At 37.2% G+C, this 18619-nt stretch overlaps 1 protein-coding gene across 4 annotated transcripts in view; it reads left to right on the forward strand.

Annotated features, from left to right (window-relative positions):
* The window catches only part of Aplp2 (amyloid beta precursor like protein 2), a 70628-nt gene that overhangs the window by 16969 nt on the left and 35040 nt on the right, over positions 1 to 18619 (forward strand). For all 4 annotated transcript variants that reach the window (XM_026392398.2, XM_026392400.2, XM_026392399.2 and 1 more), the window contains exon 2: positions 18074 to 18247. In XM_026392398.2, coding sequence (XP_026248183.1) covers positions 18074 to 18247 — 174 coding nt within the window. The remainder of the gene's footprint in view (positions 1 to 18073; positions 18248 to 18619) is intronic.

An 18619-nucleotide genomic window follows, 5' to 3' on the forward strand; every position in this document is an offset into this window, starting at 1 on the left:
ATCCTCTCTTCCTACTCTTCCTTCAGCCCTGGACTCCAGTCCCTTTCTCTTGTTAGTCCTTCTATGATGCCAAAAGGTATATTTTCTTCAGAATCTTTTAACTTCCCTACAAACTGTATTAGGGCTTCTATCCTATCTTGGATAGTGGCTTGGTAATTCTTTGCTCTCTTTCTAGATATCCTCACTGTCTGCAAGCAAATGCTTTTAAAATGTTTAATATTATTTTTTAGTTGTCCTCAATGGAAGGGTTGACCATGACTGCACATTAATTACCTAGAAATTATAAATATTTTTAAAGTAGCTTTAGAGAGAATTTATGAGACTCAAGTAGTTTAGGGAAGAAGAATAGATTAGCAGGAATAGACTAGAAGATTCTGAAGTTGGTAGGAGTAATAAAAATAATGGTAGCTATTTATGGTCCATTTATTTTGTGTTTAGTGTTCTTCATATATTCATTAAAACTTCCAAATAATCCTCTGAGACAGGAATTATTATCCCTGTTTTACAGAAGCAGAAACTGAGGTGTGTATAGGTAAGTAACTTGACCAAGGTCATAAATCAGTTAGTGGAGGTTTTGTTCTAAAGTTTGTGCCAACTGGAGGAACAGATGGCTTGAAGTATGGGCCATCTCACACCAGCATGTGGGTATTGATCAGCAGGTTGACCAGACAATTAATATTTAGGCAGAAATTTGGAATAGGTAATTATTAGTAATCAAAAAATAAAGGGAAAACTATTACGTTTCTCAGTACTTTCCCAGCACCAATTTACTATCCTGTCATGGAATTTAGATTTCTAGTAGTTGCACATTATGATTTGAAATGTACACAGTGTATCTTAGGAATCTGTTTGCTGCTGCTGCTTTGTTTCTTTCTTTCTTTCTTTTTTTTTTTAAATTGGTGGTACTAGGGATTGAACCCTGGGCCTTTGCATATGCTAAACAAGTTCCCTACCCCTGGTTATAGTGCTTGCCTAGCTCATGCTAGGCCCTGGGTTTGATTCCCCCAGCCCCACATAAACAAAAGACCTTGAGGGGCTTAGAGGTGTTGCTCATTGTAGGGCATATGCTTATGAGGTTTTAGGTCCTGGGTTTAATCCATGGCACAAAACAGAAACCAAAACCTTGAGATTCTAAATAGACACTTTACAAATTATTACATAGTGACTCTTGCTGTGTATCTAGTAGTATGTAGTGCTTGCTTCAGCAGCATGTATACTGAAATTGGAACTATACCAAACAGATTAGCTTTTAAATGAATCAACCTTCATGGTTTGGGACTTTCATTGATTTTTTTTTTTTTTAAGTTGTTATCCAAAGTACATGTATGAAGACATGAATTGGTGTGACTATACTTTGTATACAACCAGAGATAAGGAAAATCGTGCTTTGCTCTATATTCGTAATAAGAATTGTAATGTATTCTGCTGTCATATAAATAAAAAATTAATTAAAAGAAAAAAAATTGTAGATGGACATAGTATTTTATTTATTTACTTTTATGTGGTGCTAAGGATTGAACCCAGTGCTTCATACGTGCTAGGCAAGCGCTCTACCACTAAGCTACAACCCCAGCCTCAAGAAATCACTGAAATTTTAAAAGTCCACTCCCTGCCCCCAAATAGCCTTTCATATCCTGATTTTGAATTTGGGCTGTTACATAAACATTGCAGGGGGGTGTAGCTTTCCAGCCTGTAGTTGCTTATTTGGACCTGGTATTTGAATATTTTACTACATTTTACCCTCATTTTTATAAGAATGTATTTTAAAAAAAGAAAAGTGCTTATTTTAATGATGAAAGATGCACGGTTTGATAGAATTGATACATATTGGTGCTTCCCAGGTAGAAAATATTTGAACTTAGGTGAACACTGAATGGATTCAGTCATATATGAATTTTTATAAAATGTTTAAGGATTTTCCCCTTGAAACACTGGGTATAATTGAAATTTAATAAATTATTAGTTTGCTAGAAGCAGAACTTCCAAATAACATGCATGACTCTGAAGCTTCCCCATGTTTTCAGGAATACTTTATATGTGAAAGTAGGGAATTACCTATTCTGTGATTTATTTAATTGAACAGCCATGTTTCTAATATTTCTTTGAAAAGCATGCATTGGATGTTTTCCTGGTCCTTTTAGCTGTAGCCCAAGTTGACATTTAAAAGAACCTCTGGATATAACTTATTTAGAAGTTGAAGACATTCCATGGTAATTGGTTCATTCGAAGTTCTTCAGTGTCATTATTAGCAAACATTTATTAAATTGCTATATGTAAGGCATTGTGACAGAACAGATAACATCAAAACTGAAGGTGTCATGGCGTTTCTAAGGTGATAAATTCTTGAAGTTTTTTGTTTTTGGAAAAATGATAACACTTTTCAAGTCCTTTAGTACAGATTATTTTAATCTAGCAGACTTGTTTTCTCATTGATTTATATGCTTTACTTCCAGATAGTTTGATAGCTACAAGAATAAAAATTCTGTAAACCTGGGAGATGTGAGATGTGGCTCAGTGGTAGAGAGGCATGCATGAAGCCTGGGTTTTGATCCCCAGCCTGACAAAAAAAGTTCTTTGAATTACACATCTCAGAATCCAGATGCTCATTGTTGTTGTTTCCTTAGTAAACATACATAATATAAAATTTATCATTTTAACCATTAAATTTTTTTTCTTCAAGATAAGAACACAATGTGAGATTATCCTCTTAAAAAATCTAAGTGCTTAATACAATATTGTTAACTATAGGCACAGTGCTATATAGCAGATCTCTAGAACTTATTCATCTTACCTGAATGAAACATATTTATATCTGTTGAATAACAACTCTCTATGCCCTTCTTCCTCCAGTCTAGTAGTTATAATTCTACTGTTTCTATCAATTTGACTATTTCAGATAATATATAAAAATGGAATCATGCAATTTTTGTCCTTTTGTGATTGATTTATTTCACTTAGCATAATGTCCTCCAGGTTAATTCATGTTTTGTAGCTGGCAGGATTTCCATCCTTTTTAAGGCTGAATAATATGACATTTTATGTATATGTCATGTTTTCTTTATCTATTCATCTGTTGGTCATTTAGGTTGTTTTCATATCTTATTATAAAAATTGTAATCGACAGGATACAACCAATTTTAGTTTATGTTATGACTTTAGGGTATTAGTATTTGGTGAATTTTACTCACCTCTTCATTGTAATACCCACTATATAATAAAAAATTCAGGTAGAAAATCCGCAGCCTACAGACATAATGTGTCCTGTCCTTATGTTTTATCTTTTCCTCACCATGTTGGACTTCATTGTATTTTAAATTCAAAGTACATATTTTCATTTCCAAATAATATAGATTTTAATGTAAAAAATTCTCCTGGTGTTTGGAAGAAATTGAAAGATCTGACAGCTGGGGCAGGTAGCAACAGGTTTCTTTTAGTTGGCAAAGAGACCCTGTGGTCTTATGAAGGGGAGACCAAGTGTGGTTTGCCATTTTTGTTTTATACATCCATCTACCTTGTTATGTGTAACCAGTTAAGTTTTTAGCCCTTATTGAAAAAGAAGAGATAAAGGTGGTTTGAGTTGATAGCTTGAAATAAATATTTAGAGTAGTAACCTCCTTATCTATGGGGGGATATGTTTCAAGACCCTATCTTGTTTTTTCTTATACACACCAATGGTAAAGTTTAATTTATAAATTAGACCTACTAAGAGATGAATGATAAATAAAAATAGAACAGTTGTAACAATATATTACATTAAAAGTTATGTAAATGTGGTTTCTCTCTCAGAATATCTTACTGTACTGTACTTAGCCTTGTGATAATATGAAAAGATACCTGAAGCATTTTATGACATCTTTGGTATATTCAAATTGCCAATATTACTACTCTTGTGCTTTGGGGCTGTTGTTAAGTAAAATGAGGGTTAAACATAAGTGTTGTGATACTGCAACAATCAGTTTGATAACTCAGACAGCTGTGATTAACAGGCAGGTCACATATACAGTATGGATACACTGGTCAAATGGATAATTCATATCCCAGAAGGGACAGAATGAGATTTTATCTTACAACTCAAAATGGTGCCCAATTGAAAATTTATAAATTATTTTTTTCTGGAAGTTTCCTTTTAATATTTTTAGACTGCATTTGACTGTGGGTAACTGAAACCATGTAAAATGAAAGCTCACATAATGCAGGATCACTGTATTACCCATGGTAATATATGTGGGTGTGTGAGCATGGGTGCGCTGCATATCAAATGCAGGACACTGAACTATATATCTCCAGCACTTTTCTGTTAGGTTGAAACAGTGTCTTGATAATTTGGCCAGGCTGGACTTGAATTTACAATATTCCTGCCTCAGCCTCCCAAGGAGTTGGGATTAGAAGGGTGTGTGTAACTGTACCCAACCCATAGCAGATTTTTAGTGAACTAACAGAATCATCTGATATCTACGGTTCTACCCTGACCCATTATCCCCTAAGGATATTAGTTTTGACATTATACATTTTTTTCTTATGGCAACCTATTTCCTCCTCTCTTTTTCATAGCAGGTGCTAGAAAAATGATTATTTGAGGCTTTGTTAGCTTCCTCAGGATCAATATTACTAAATGTCCTTCTGGACTATTGCTTTGGAAGATTAATCTTGTGAATTAATAGAAGTCATTGAAACTATGCTGGCTAGTGTTATTTTTAAACAATAGAAATAATATACAGGACAGATTAAAACCAGATTAATTTTTATTTATTTATTTATTTATTTATTTTAAGAATTGCTCTTAAAAGATTAAATACAGGGCTGGGATTGTGGCTCAGAGGTAGAACACTTGCCTGGCATGTGTGAGGCACTGAGTTCGATCCTCAGCACTACATAAATAGAAAATAAAGGTAGTGTGTCCACCTATAACTTAAAAAAAAAAAAAAAGGTAAAATACAAAGCACAGAATCAAACCTGATCAGCTCCTAGCCAAGCAGAGCCATTACTTGTCGTTTTATGTGTATACAACATGTAGTGTGTGAAAGGTGAACCCATCATAGAGTATGGACATAGAAGTCTGTTGTGAATCATTGAGTGCCAGTCTCTACTGGATAAATGGATTTTCATTAAAATATCCCTATGGTAGTCTGATATTTTTGGTATCAAGGATTAAATCCAGGGCCTGTTCTCTACCACTGAGCTCTACACCCTTGGCCTAGAACATGCCAAATTCAATAGAGCCATGCATGGTAGTTCAAGCCTATAAACTAGGTATTCTCAAGGCCAAGGCAGGAAGAGTGCAAGTTTGAGGTCATTTTGGGCAACTTAGCAAGACCTTGTCTCCAAAATAAAGAGAATAAAATAATGATGACTACTATTATTTAATAGAAGTCATCCAGTTAAAGGGTCAAACAAAATGAAACTAGGAAGAAAAAGATAAGAAGGATAGAACAATCCAGGAAGTCCAAGGTGCAACTAAATAAAAATTTGAGGAAGGGGGTGGAATCAGTAGGGCTGAATATGTTGAGGTTGACTTGGCTCTTTGAGAGCTCAGGTCAGTGAATGACACAAAGATCACACCGTGGCACATTTGTCATTTCAGAATACCAGAAATTGGGAAGAGAAGGAGGAATAAAACAGGACTGCACGAAAGATTAGGAATCAGACTGACTTTAGATTTATCAACAGCAGTGCCACTAAAACTGGAAGTAAGTCAAGAAAGACAAAAACAGTCAGGAAGCCAGAGAAAATTGTAAGGAATTTTCAGGACAGATGACATCAGGATCAAGAATAATGGGTCTAGGGGCTGGGGATGTGGCTCAAGCGGTAGCGCGCTCGCCTGGCATGCATGTGGCCCAGGTTCAATCCTCAGCACCACATACAAACAAAGATGTTGTGTCCGCCTAAAACTAAAAAATAAATATTAAAAAATTCTCTCTCTCTCTCTCTCTTTAAAGAATAATGGGTCTAGATGAATCAGGGATCTGAAGACCTGGAGGAGGATTGCCTTCATGAAGTGAAGCCATGAGCTGAGAATGTAGCTCAGTGGTAGAGCACTCTCCTAGCAATCCTAAACCCAGACTTGCATCCCCAGTACTTACGTGTGTGTGTCTGTTCAGTAGATCACCTAGTACATCTGACTGTAGTGTAAGTGTAAGGAGTTCATGGTGTGTGAGTGTGTTTCAACAATTTCAGGGGAGAATAAGTAATCAGTACATGAGATATCAACAACATGTACTGATTAGTAATTCTCCTTGAAATTGTTAAGGAAATAGATGCTAAGAAAGGAATTCTAATTGTATTATATGTTTATGTTAGAATAAGGGAAATAAGGAGTATGGATTTGACCAACAAATGAGTGAATGGATGAGTTTAAGGTGTGATAGTTAAAGAGTTGAAACCTTCTTAATAGCAGGTTGATAGATAATTTCTGGACTGAAATGATACAAAAATACATGTTCAGAAATGTGGAGGTAAACAGACAGGGGAGGCCTTGAAGCTATGGAAGTAACTACCTCTGAGGAGTGTGCTCATATTGGATTGGAGGGCTATTCTTCTAGTACATTGTTGGGGTCTTGTATTATATAAGTGGATTTCTGGAGTCAATTGGCAAAGATTAAAATTTTAAAAACAAAATTTCCATCCTGTGTAAGTTTGTTTTGTTATTCTTTGTAGATCAGTGTGCAAATTAGTACAGTGTTGATGATTTAGAAATCACTGTTGTTCAATATTACTTTAACTAAATCCCAAGGTTTTAGAGTGTAACAGTCAATTACTTGATTATAAATGACTGTGTATTATATTCTAGGTGCTATTGCTGGATACAGAGGTTAGAAAAATAGAAACTTGTGTTCTTTTAAAAAAAATTTAAAGTTATAGATGAACACAATACCTTTATTATTTAATTTTTATGTGGTGCTGAGGATTGAACCCAGTGTTTCGCTAATGGTAGTGAAGCGCTCTACCACTGAGCTATAACCCCAGCCCAGGAATTTGCATTCTAATTGTGGGCAATGGATACTACAAGTCAGTGAGCAAGGTAGTTTCCGGTTTATTGAGGGAAATAAACCAAATGGGCCTTAAAATAGAGTCAGAAAACCTCTCAAATGATATGCACTTGAGCTGAGTCCTGAAAAGTGAGAATACACATGCTTAGGGAAAAGTTGTAGATATAGGGCCTGAAGATGAGTCACCCTGGCTTGGTTGCAGTATTAAGGGTGCTATTGAAGTGAGTGGGGTGATAGAGCAAGGCATGGGCTATGCCAGTGTCCTTTGCAAGCCATGCTGACAACCTTTTTTTTTTTTTGTACGGGGTATCAAACTCAGGAGTGCCCTACCACTGAACTACATTTTGAGACAGGTTCTTTTTCTTTTTCTTTTTTTTTAAATATTTATTTATTTATTTTAGTTTTCAGCGGACACAACTCTTTGTTTGTATGTGGTACTGAGGATCGAACCCGGGCCGCACACATGCCAGGCAAGCGCGCTACCGCTTGAGCCACATCCCCAGACCCCTTGAGACAGGTTCTTGATAAATTGCATTGCTGAGGCTGGCCTCAAACTTGCGATCCTCTGCCTCATCATCCCTCATCACTGGAATTATAGGAGTGCACCACCGTGCTCAGCATAAGGACTTAGAATCCTATGGAATGGAAGAGGAATGGGTTCTGACTTGTGGTGATTCAGAGTACTAAGGTGGAGACTGGATCCTGGAAGGCAAGAACTGGCTCATCTCACTGGTGGCCACCTGACAAACTGAACAAAAGTACTGTTGTACTTGCCACTTTGTGAGTTGTGTTTACCTATGTTCATACATGTTTATATCCTTATTCATTCTTTTTATTTGAGTGCAGCTTTTCCTTCTGTTCTTTATGCATTTATTTAGTAATTAGATGGCTTTAACCCAGCAAGACTAATTAATGGCCAATGCAGTAAGCAGTAAACATACTGACTTGCAGCATACACTAGCCTTATTACTTTATTTTTTAAAGTTGCTGATAATTACAATAATGCACATGGGCATGGGTCCAAGACAGGAAGAATTATTGTCTGCAAGCAGATCTGGTGTGAGCTGATAATGCAGTCTACTTACTTTTAAATTTAAATGCTACATAAATCACAAGAAAGATGTCTTTTGACTTGCTTTGAACTTGGAGAGGGTAGAGTACTTTCATATTTTTGTTATTTTCACAGTTTTAATGGACATTAGTTAAAATGATTTGTTTTTATTTCCTTGAGGTCAGTATCTGAGTATTGCTTGCACCTACTGAAATGTTTAGCAGGATAACTGTATAGAAATTGCCATTTGTATTTTAGATTGTCAGTTTCCTCCCTCTGTGCCTGTGCAAATTATGTTGGCAAATTTTCATCTTTTCTAGTTACAGACAAAACTACAGGTTATTCATTTAAGAATTCCTTGCCTTTCTGCATCACAAAACCTTAGAAATTAAGAGCTAAGTTTGTGGTTTCCAATATTTGGTTTTCATAGAATAAAGTTTTAGGTAGAGAAGGATGTTATTGCTAAATGCTAAATGTTATAAAATATTTTTTTAAAAACCAGACTGCTTATTTATGATTGCCATCATTTTATAAAAAACATTTTTTAAAAAAATTATTAAAAACATTTTTAATAACAAAATAAAAGAGCCAGGTGCAGTGGTGAATGCTTGTGATCCCAGCTACTCAAGAGGCTGAGGCAAGAGGTTCATAACTTTTAGGCCAGCCTGGGCAACTTAGACCCTGTCTAAAAATCATGCAACATCAGACCAGTTTGCAGAGTGCTTATAATTTGAGAACATTACCAGGTTTGTGCTTAATATTCATAGAAAACCCTCCATCATAAAAATGTTTGTCATCTATGAAGCAATAAGAATGATTTAGAATGAACATATTTTATTGTTAGTATTTAATTGGTAGTCCTGCATTACTTGAAACAATTTCACCCTTTTAAGGTTTAGGCCAATTCATCTTTGTACATTCTACCCAGTCCTGCACATGCAAACGATTTGAGGGGAGGGCATGTACTGGGAATTGAACTTGGGCACTTGACCACCAAGCCACATCCCCAGCCCTATTTTGTATTTTTATTTAGAGACAGGGTCTCCCTGTGTTGCCTAGTGCCTTGCTTTTGCTGTGTCTGGCTTTGAATTTGCAATCCTCCTGTCTCAGCCTCTTTGGCCACTGGGATTACAGATGTGCACCACCATGCCTGGCCAGCACGTACACCCACTTACTAGGTGGCCAGTAAGTACTAAGATTAAGCTAAATCACACCATTTAGATCATCTTATACTAAAATCTCCTGAGAACCTGATCTCCGCACAGTTAGCATGCCTTGCAAAGTATGACAAATGACAGCTTTGCTACATAATCATAGTGAAATGTAGTTCAGTGAGGAAGAAGTCTTTATTTGCAAGATATGTTTCTCATGCATTAGAAGTTTTAGGAAAGTAGACTGTTGTTTGTTGTGGGATGAACCAAAGTCCAAAGTTAATAATGTAATTGTCTCACTGATTGAAATAAATGAAAATTTGGGTAGCACCATATTTGTGTTGTACAAAAGTAAACACTAAAGTGAAGAGCAATTCAGTAACTTCCATGAGGTTGTTTAGCTAGTATGTAGAGGAAATATCCTTCAAGAAAATAAATTTAGAGAAATAATTTACATAGAGCTCCTTTATCACAGAAGTGTCTCATAGTGACTACATATTCATTTGACTGCAGTTACCAGCCAGCGGGAAGGTGGGCCAGTCAGAAAATCAGCAGCTCCTAGTGATTTTCTTTTAAATGGTAGGGCCACGTTAAATTGTTCATGTAAACATTTGGTGATGGATTCTCATACCTTATGCATGTCTAGATTTAATAGGTAAAGAAGGAATGTCTAGTCTTTTAAACCCATTTCTTGTCATCATGGATTTTAGAGATGTATAGTCACATGGAGGCTTCATGTGCTCTTCACTTGAGTGCCTGTAATTTAAGCCCCATTCTGTGTAATTGCGGCCAAGAGAATTAAATCTTCAGGAGCCAGTTCGATGATGCTGGCTCTGTAGCACGCATTGTGTTTAGTGCTTCTGTGCATTATCTTAATTTAATCTCCACAAATAGGCCTGAGAGGAATAGGTATGTTAGGAGCCCTATTTTACAAATAAAGAAATCTAAAGCCCATTATTGTGGCCACCAATGCTTGAAAAGTTCCTTCTGTGTGAAGCACTATTTCAAACACTTCATCATCATTTTAATAGAAGGAACAGGCTTAGAGAGATTAGGTGATTGCCATAGGTGGCATAGCTTGTCAGTGATGAAGCTGAAACTCAGTCATGGTTTGTATCTTAAAGCCATGTGCTTAGCTAACCCCTCATGCACTTCCTCTGAGGCACAAAGTACAATGAAAAAAAAAAAAAAAACCTACTGGCAGCCCAAGGTAATCCCTGGAGACTATACCCCTGGAAATCAGTTTCTGAGACTTCCTTTTTTATAATGACAGTTGGGAAGAAACACAGGAACTAGTGAAAAATTCATTCGTGAGAATATGAGTAAACACTGTTCTGCATCCTTTTTTTTAATAAAAATATTTTATTGTCTACTTTCATTAACTTTATAAAAGACTTTTGACTCTCATCTCACACATAGTGAAAAGCAGACCTGTATTAAATCATGGTTCTTGGATCTTTACCAGTGAAATCCAGATGGACAAATTACAGTGTTCCTATAAAAAGCCTTGGAGACAGGCTAAGCCATTTTCAATCTTGGAAATGATACCTCATTTATGCTTCAATATTTAAAGCTCTAATGAAAGCAAGGTTATTTGTATAAATTACTACCTCCGAAAATAATGCCCAGCAGCTGGTATACATCTGTATAAGAATAATGGCCTTTAATACTTGGGAGTTTTTCCTGTACACTTAATTTACCAATTTCTAATTAGAATTAAGTTCAAATGGAAAAAATAGGCCAAGCATTTTCAGTTGGTATAATGTAAACTATCCTTTTTTTTGGGGGGGGGGTACTGGTGTTCAACCCAGAGGTGCTTAACCACTGAACCACATTCCCACCCCTTTTTATTTTTTGAGACATATATCAGTTGCTCAGCCTGGCCTTGAACTTGTGATCCTCCTGCCTCAGCTTCCTGGGTTGCTGAGATTTAGAGGTGTATGCCACCATGCCTGGCTCAAACTCCTTTTGTTGCCTAAACTTGAAAATGCTTAACAAGACACTTGCTATTCTGTCAGATAGTGGATTGAAATGTTTGGAGCCTGAAATTTATTTATTTATTTATTTATTTATTTACTTTTTGGTTGAACCCAGGGCCTCCCACATGCTAGGCAAGCTCTATTCCCTATCCCTTTCATTTTCTTTTGAGATAGGATGTCACTAAGTTGCATGTTGACCTTGAACTTTGAAATCCTGCCTCAGCTTCCATAGTAGATGGGTTTACAGGCATATATCACCAGGCCTGACTTGAAAGCCTGGGTTCCTCCCGCTTAAAAAGTTTCCATTTTTTGCTGCTGAAGATACTCTAAAGTTTGTAGTCACTCTTTTTATAGCAACCAAGGTGAAATTTCTTTATGTTAAGTCCTGGATCAGAATTGTAATAGACCTCTGAAACAAAATTTAATTATATGTATTAGGATATGTGCCTGTGTGTTTGGAATAAACAACATGCTTTTCAGGTATCAAACCTGCTTTGGTTACACTTATTAGTTGCCTAATCTAAAAATGTGTTCTATCAGTCCCGACATTTTATTTTGAACTAATTTTAGACTTTTAAATAAAAATGGCAAAGATACTACTGAGTTCCTTGTGCCTTCCATTAATGCTAACATCTTAAATAATTCAGAGCAATTATTTAAAACTAACTAACTAACAAAAAGCCAGGTGTGGTGGTGCTGCGCCTGTAATCCCAGCAGATCTGGACGCTGAGACAGGAGGATCACAAGTTCAGAGCCATTCTCAGCAACGATGAGGTGCCAACCAACTCAGTGAGACCCTGTCTCTAAATAAAATACAAAATAGGGCTGAGGATATACCTCTGAGTTCAATCCCTGGTATCCCCCAACACCACCACCCCCCCCGCCACCCCCACCCCCCCGCAAAGAAAAAATTAGGAGAGTTACATTGGCCATTGGTACAGCTTATACAAATAATTGCTTCAGTTTCCCCACTTAAGTCCTTTTCCTATTCCAGGTTCCTGTCCAGGCTCCCACACTGCATTTACTTGTCATTTCTGCTTAGTCTTTTCTCTACTTGCAACATTCCCTCAGTGTTTTCTGATCAGTTTTTGTTGTTTTATTTTTTGGTTTTGTTTTGAACCTGGAGATGTAACCCAGGTCCTTACGCATGCTAGGCAAGCACTTTACCATTGAGCTATGTCCCCAACCCTTGATCAGTATTCTTGAATGGTTTCTTGCTGGTAAAGTTAACCTTTTTTTTTTTTTTTTTTGTGTGTGTGTGTGTGTGTGGTCTTGGGGGTTGAACCCAGAGGTGCTTTACCACTTAGCTATATCCCCAGCCCTTTTTGTGACACAGGGTCTCTTTAAGTTGCTGAGGCTGGCTTCTAGCCTGTGATCCTCTTGCTTCAGTTTCCCAAGTATCTGGGATTATAGGAATGTACTACTGTGTCTGGCAACATTGGTGTTCTGATGGGTGCCTGTACTCTAAAGTAATTGCATTTCCTTTTGTAACTTAGAAATACCTTGAGGAGGGAGGGAAGGGAAGGGAGAGGGTATGGGGGTAGGAAAGATGGTGGAATGAGTGGACATCATTACCCTAAACATGTATGAAGACATGAATGGTGTGACTCCATCAGAGATATGAAAAATTGTACTTTATATGTGTAATATGAATTGTAATGCATTCTGCTGTCATATTAACAAATTTAAAATTTTAAAAAAGAAACACTTTGGGGAAAGTACTTTTAAAGTATGCTAAAAACAGGATTTAGTTCACTTTATACAGTTAAGTAAATCTTTGTTGATGGTTTGTGGGCACAGATTAAACCATTGTAGTTTATGAATCATGAAGTGTCTTTCAGCACTTGAATAAACAGGAATGAAAGTAGTATATAGGTTCTTCAAATCTTTTAATAGATTGCTCTTTACTGACTTTTTCATTAACAAAAAAAGAAAGGCCTTTGTGTAGGAATGTTGCATCTTTTTCAGTCATGAACCTCAAGTGGCACCTAGGCCTGTGAAGGCCTTTTTCATTAGTGTTTATTAGAACTGGAACTGTGTTGACTTGCCTTCAGAGAGTGGAGCATGTCTGTAAATCAGTGCCTTCCCATCCAGGAAAACATGGTTCTACCCTAAGTAGTATGATAGAACCCTGCTCTTTGGAATATGTTCTCTTTACAGTAATTGGCATTTTCACAAACCCTGTAGCTGATTTGATTCTGGGGCAATAGCTTTAGTGAGGGTAGAAATAACTCAGCCTGTATGCTGGCTTTGGGGTGGGAGGGCTAGTGAGGTCCTGAGTGTATGTATAAAGGGAGAAGAAGTAGGGATTAGGTGGCCCCAGTAGTAGTGTCTTTTGAAGCGGTGATTAAAGGACCTGATTTATCATAGGTTCAGATTCAGATTTATTATATTTACATATTTATTGCTTAAAGTTATTTCAGGGTTTCAACCAAGTTACTAGAAGCAGTTTTTACCAAGTTGAATTTTGTCCTTGGATAGCTAAACTCTTTTCCCCAAGCTAAATTAATAAAATGGAATTTCTTATTAAGAATGAATTATTAAGTAAAGTGGAAGCACTGGCTAGGAAAGCAATTGATGCAATTTGTTTTCAAAGCCTTAAAAGTGCTGCAATGTGCATAGATCACAAAGACTGGCTTAAGTGCCAACACATGGGGCATTAATTTTCTTTCATGGAGGATTCCAGGTTCACAGGAGCTCAGAAATGCTGAGTTGGCAGTGAAATCCCATTTGTAACATGTTAGATTAGGAAACAGATTGATTTATATGTTGATGTAATGGATCAAGGCACAGTCTGTGCCTAAGAAAATGGAAAGCACATTAAATAAGAGCATTTTCAAAGGAGTCTAAATGTTATAGAAAAAGTCACCCTATCATACACTAGGTAAGGATGGGGTGTGTTTGATTAGTTGATTCCTAGACATGGTCCGCAGAGGCTTTTTATATTTCAGATGATACTTTCTTGAGAGTCTCTCATAACCACAAGGATTAATCTTTCTGAACTCAGAAGTGAATCACTATAGCTTATTAGCTGTCTGGATTGATTCCAGTTACTCTCCTTTTTCTTGGTGGTAACTGATGTGAGGATCTGTTGCTGCTTATCTCTTCTTCCTGTTGCTTTAACCTCTGGTATTTTAGATTCTCTTTAGAGATGATAATGCTGACCATTTCAGTGCAGAGATCAAATGCACTTACTACTGATGTATTGACCTCCGTGGTTGACTCATAAACTGAACAATTTATACTGTTGGAACTCTTGTGGTCTTATAGCCAACAACCATAATGAGTAACATGTGGAACATAATCTTTGGTGCTGATGAATGGCTGCCTGCACTAAATTGGACTACTTCAGGACTGTGGCTTGGGTGAGCTCATATAACAAATTGACACTTGTTTCTTACCTGTATCAGTTTTAGAATTTAAGGTATAGATGTTCTCTGCATTCCCCTCTATTATTTTGGGGGATTGACTGGGGATTAGACTCAGCCACTCAACCACTGAGCCACATCCCCAGCCCCATTTTGTATTTTATTTAGAGACAGGGTCTCACAGAGTTGCTTAGCGCCTTGCTTTGGCTGAGTTGGCTTTGAACTCAGAATCCTCCTGCCTCAGCCTCCTGAGCTGATGGGATTACAGGTATGTGCCACCACACCTGGTCCTCTGTTACTCTACCACAAATTCTATTCAGTAGCTGTGTTGTTTAATGTTGAAAGTATACAAAGCCATAGAGAGAATTTAGGAAACACTGCTTAAAATCTTTTGCTAGTTTATTTGTAGTAAATTTAGGAAACATATCCTTCTGACCTTTCGTTTGACTTTCTCATATATATCCAGGTTTCTAGCCACAATTCTTAGTTATGGATCACAAAAGAAGAGCCTTCTCTCCTTTTTGTCATTCTGTTGGGGTGAAATGCAGGGCCTCCCTCATGCTAAGCAAGCTCTCTATGACTGAGCCACACTCTAAGCCCAAAAGAAGCTTTTCCTTTTGGTTCACATCTTGAACTTCATTTTAAGAATTAAACACAGTTGTCTTGTGCATCCTCTGTACCTTTTAATGATTTGTTTACCTTAAACACATTGTTTGAATTTATAGTATTCCCTATAATTAAGTATGTGTTACTTTCTTTAGATAGCTTTAATTTTTTTCTCTTTCAAGGAAGCAGGAATTCACATCAGTCTGTAAGCTTCATATGCAGTTTTACTGAAGGCATAGAACCTAGGGTCTTCTCTTTTAATAAATGATTGTTGATCACAGCAGGACTACAATCAGTTTAATTAATAAGGGTGCTAATTGTTTGTTGGATTTAATTGCAGTGTTTTCCAAACTTGATAGATCTTGACAACATTTTAATTCCAAATTAGCTTTCTTTGAGTGATCTAACAGATATTTGTGTTTCCTTCTCCTCAGTGGAAAGGAGGTTGATTTTAATAAGCTCTGTTCTAGTTTATTAGCAATTGTTGCTTATTTCGTACTATACCTAATTTATAAATTAAACTTTATCATAAGTGTGTGTGTATGCATACAAAGAATATTATTCATCTGCTAGTAGAACACATCCCTGCAGATAAAGGTGGACAGCTGTAATAATAGATGCACTCCTGTGCTCGTTTCTTTGCGGGAGGCTTACCACCATAATTCCTAAATGGTATTTCCTGTCTATAATTTCTGAGATTATTAATAGTTAATATCTGATCACAAAACAAGAGGCTACTGACCAAAGACTTTATGGAATATTTGATTATTGTTGGATAAAAATAGTTCATGGAATCCCTTTTGTTTTAAGAGTTGATCTTCCTGCCTGCCTGCCTGCAGTGTTAGTGATTTAACCCAAGGCCTCTCTACCACTGAGCTACATCCCCAGCCTTTTTTTTTTTTTTTTTTTTTAGTTCCTTCGAAATAGGTCTTGTTAAGTTGCCAAGGTGGGGCTTGCTCTTGTGACTCTTCTGCCTCATCCTCTTTAGTTGCTGGAATCTACAGACATGTAATGAAGAATGGACTGAAAGGAAATAAGAATGTATGTAAGCAGGGAAATGCCTCAGGAAGTCAGAGGTGCACAGTCCAAAGAAGGACAATGGTAGCTTGGGTCAACTCAGCTAAGATAGGTCTTTCTGTGTTGCCCAAGCTGGCCTCAAACTCCTGGGCTTATGCAGTCCTTCTGCCTCAACTTCCCAAGTAACTTGAGCAGTAGACACAAATTTTTCCCAGCTCAGGAATTCTCTTTTGGTATTGTTTCCATGAATGATGCCACCACATATTGAGTAATGCAGACTATGGTAGTTGGTTTTGCATCACTGTAATAAGATACCTGAGATAATCAAACTAAAAAGAGGAAAGGATTATTTTGGCTCAGTTTAGAGATTTCAGAATATGGTTAGTTGGGCCCTGTTCTTTTGGGCCTGTGGCATGGCAGAACATTATGGTAGGACTGCATGGCAGAAGAAATTGTTCACCTCATGGTGGCTGGGATCCCAGTGTCTTTTTAAGGGCATGCCCCCAGTGACCTAGCTTCCTCCCACTAGGCCCCACCTCCTAAAGGTTCCACCACTTTGTAGTAACACTACAGGCTGGTCACTAAACTTTCTATATGTAGGCCTTTTACGGGATGATGGAGATCTAAATAGTGACACAAGCCAAATTTTACATCTTCCTCTTCCTCCATATTTAATCTATCTTCAGGACTTACTTATTTTCCTTTTGTCCTTCTCTAGAATCTCTGTGCTTACTTTAGCCCAAGCTACCATCATCCTTTTGTACTGTGCACCTCTGACTTTCTGAGGCATTTCATCATTCTTCATATTGCAACCAGGAAAAGCAACAGAGTTACATATTGAAAGTAGTAACTTTGTGCTTAAAATCTCTCAACACTTCTAGTGGAGTAGACAAATTCTTGGGCTGGGGTTGTACCTCAGTGGTAGAGTGCTTGTCTAGCACATTTGAGGCACTGGGTCTTATCCTCAGCACCATATAAAAATAAATAAATTAAATAAGGGTATCATGTTCATCTGTAACTAAAAGAATTTTTTTTTAAAGACTGAAATTTTTTCCATCTACAGATTGTCTAGAACTATTTCTGCATTCCACTCTACCTTTTCTCTACCTCATGGTCTACATTTTCTCCATGGGAGATGCTCAAAGTTCTGCTTAAGCCTCACTTTTTTTTTTTTCCAGGAAGATTCTTTGATCATCTTTCTACTGAAGATTGGGTCAGATACCTTTTTTTTATTATTATTTTAATTTTTTTGTAGTTGTAGATGGACAGAATGCCTGTATTTATTTTTATGTAGTGCTAAGGATCAAACCGAATGCCTCACACATGCTAGGCTAGCACTCTGCCATTGAGATGACCTTTTTGTATATTTTCTGAGCACTCTTCACTTTTCCTTCTTAGAACTGGGAATCTAATCACACATTTTTGTGTGAATTTGACTTCGTGTATTACATCAGAAACAGAGTGGGGCCATGACTTCTTGCTTATCCTTGTGTGCTAAGCATTAAGCACATTGCCTTCAAAATAATTGCTCAATAAAATTTTTATTGTTGTATTGTGAATTAAGTAAAATCACTGGAACTTGAGCCGTTCCTCTTTTTTTGTGACTTATTATATTGAAGAAGTGAATAGATTTGCTTGTAGTAGGGCAGGTACAGTCAGGTTTCTTAGGTTACAAGTATCCCAGGTTGAAACTGGGGTCTGGATTTCTAATTGACCTTTTTCTTTAGCCAAAGATGTCCAGAGGTCATTTTAAAATTCTGGATCTCCCCCTGTGGAAAGGGTTTGTATATGAAGATAAAAATAGTGAATAACAAAGTTTATCAAAAGATCAGTTTTGTCACAAACCACTGAATGACTGTGCTGCCACCCTCTTTGGAGTAAACCTGGACTTTCCCCCCACCCCACTCTTTGGTAGGCTCTTGCAGCCAATGCTGGAACAGGATTTGCTGTTGCAGAGCCACAAATTGCAATGTTCTGTGGGAAGTTAAATATGCATGTGAACATCCAGACTGGGAAATGGGAACCTGACCCAACAGGCACCAAGAGCTGCTTTGGAACAAAAGAAGAAGTTCTTCAGTACTGTCAGGAGGTAAGATTGTTGCCAGGCAGTTAAAACTTACCCCACCCCTGGGGTCAGGATTGAATTTGTTTACCTTGGAAATAGATATGATGCCAATAACTGGAGCCCAGGCCTCTTGCTTCTAAATGTCTGGTATGAATGAGGTCTCTCAAAGACTTTGCCTGTGTGTGCTGTGAGGTCTCAGTTCTTTCCAGAAGGAATACTCCAGAAACTTGGCAAGTGCTATAGAAGCAAAGCGTGCTACTTTTGTCTTCCTACCAGTCTTGGGAAGATGGAAAGCAAAATATCGTCTGCTTGTTTTCTACTTGCTAATAGAAAGTCACCAGTATTGTAATTGATCGTCTCATATCTGAGTCAGCTTCCCTTTTGGTCCAAAGCGAA

This window comes from Urocitellus parryii, chromosome 4 (assembly GCF_045843805.1).
Source record: "Urocitellus parryii isolate mUroPar1 chromosome 4, mUroPar1.hap1, whole genome shotgun sequence".
NCBI classification, from domain to species: domain Eukaryota; kingdom Metazoa; phylum Chordata; class Mammalia; order Rodentia; family Sciuridae; genus Urocitellus; species Urocitellus parryii.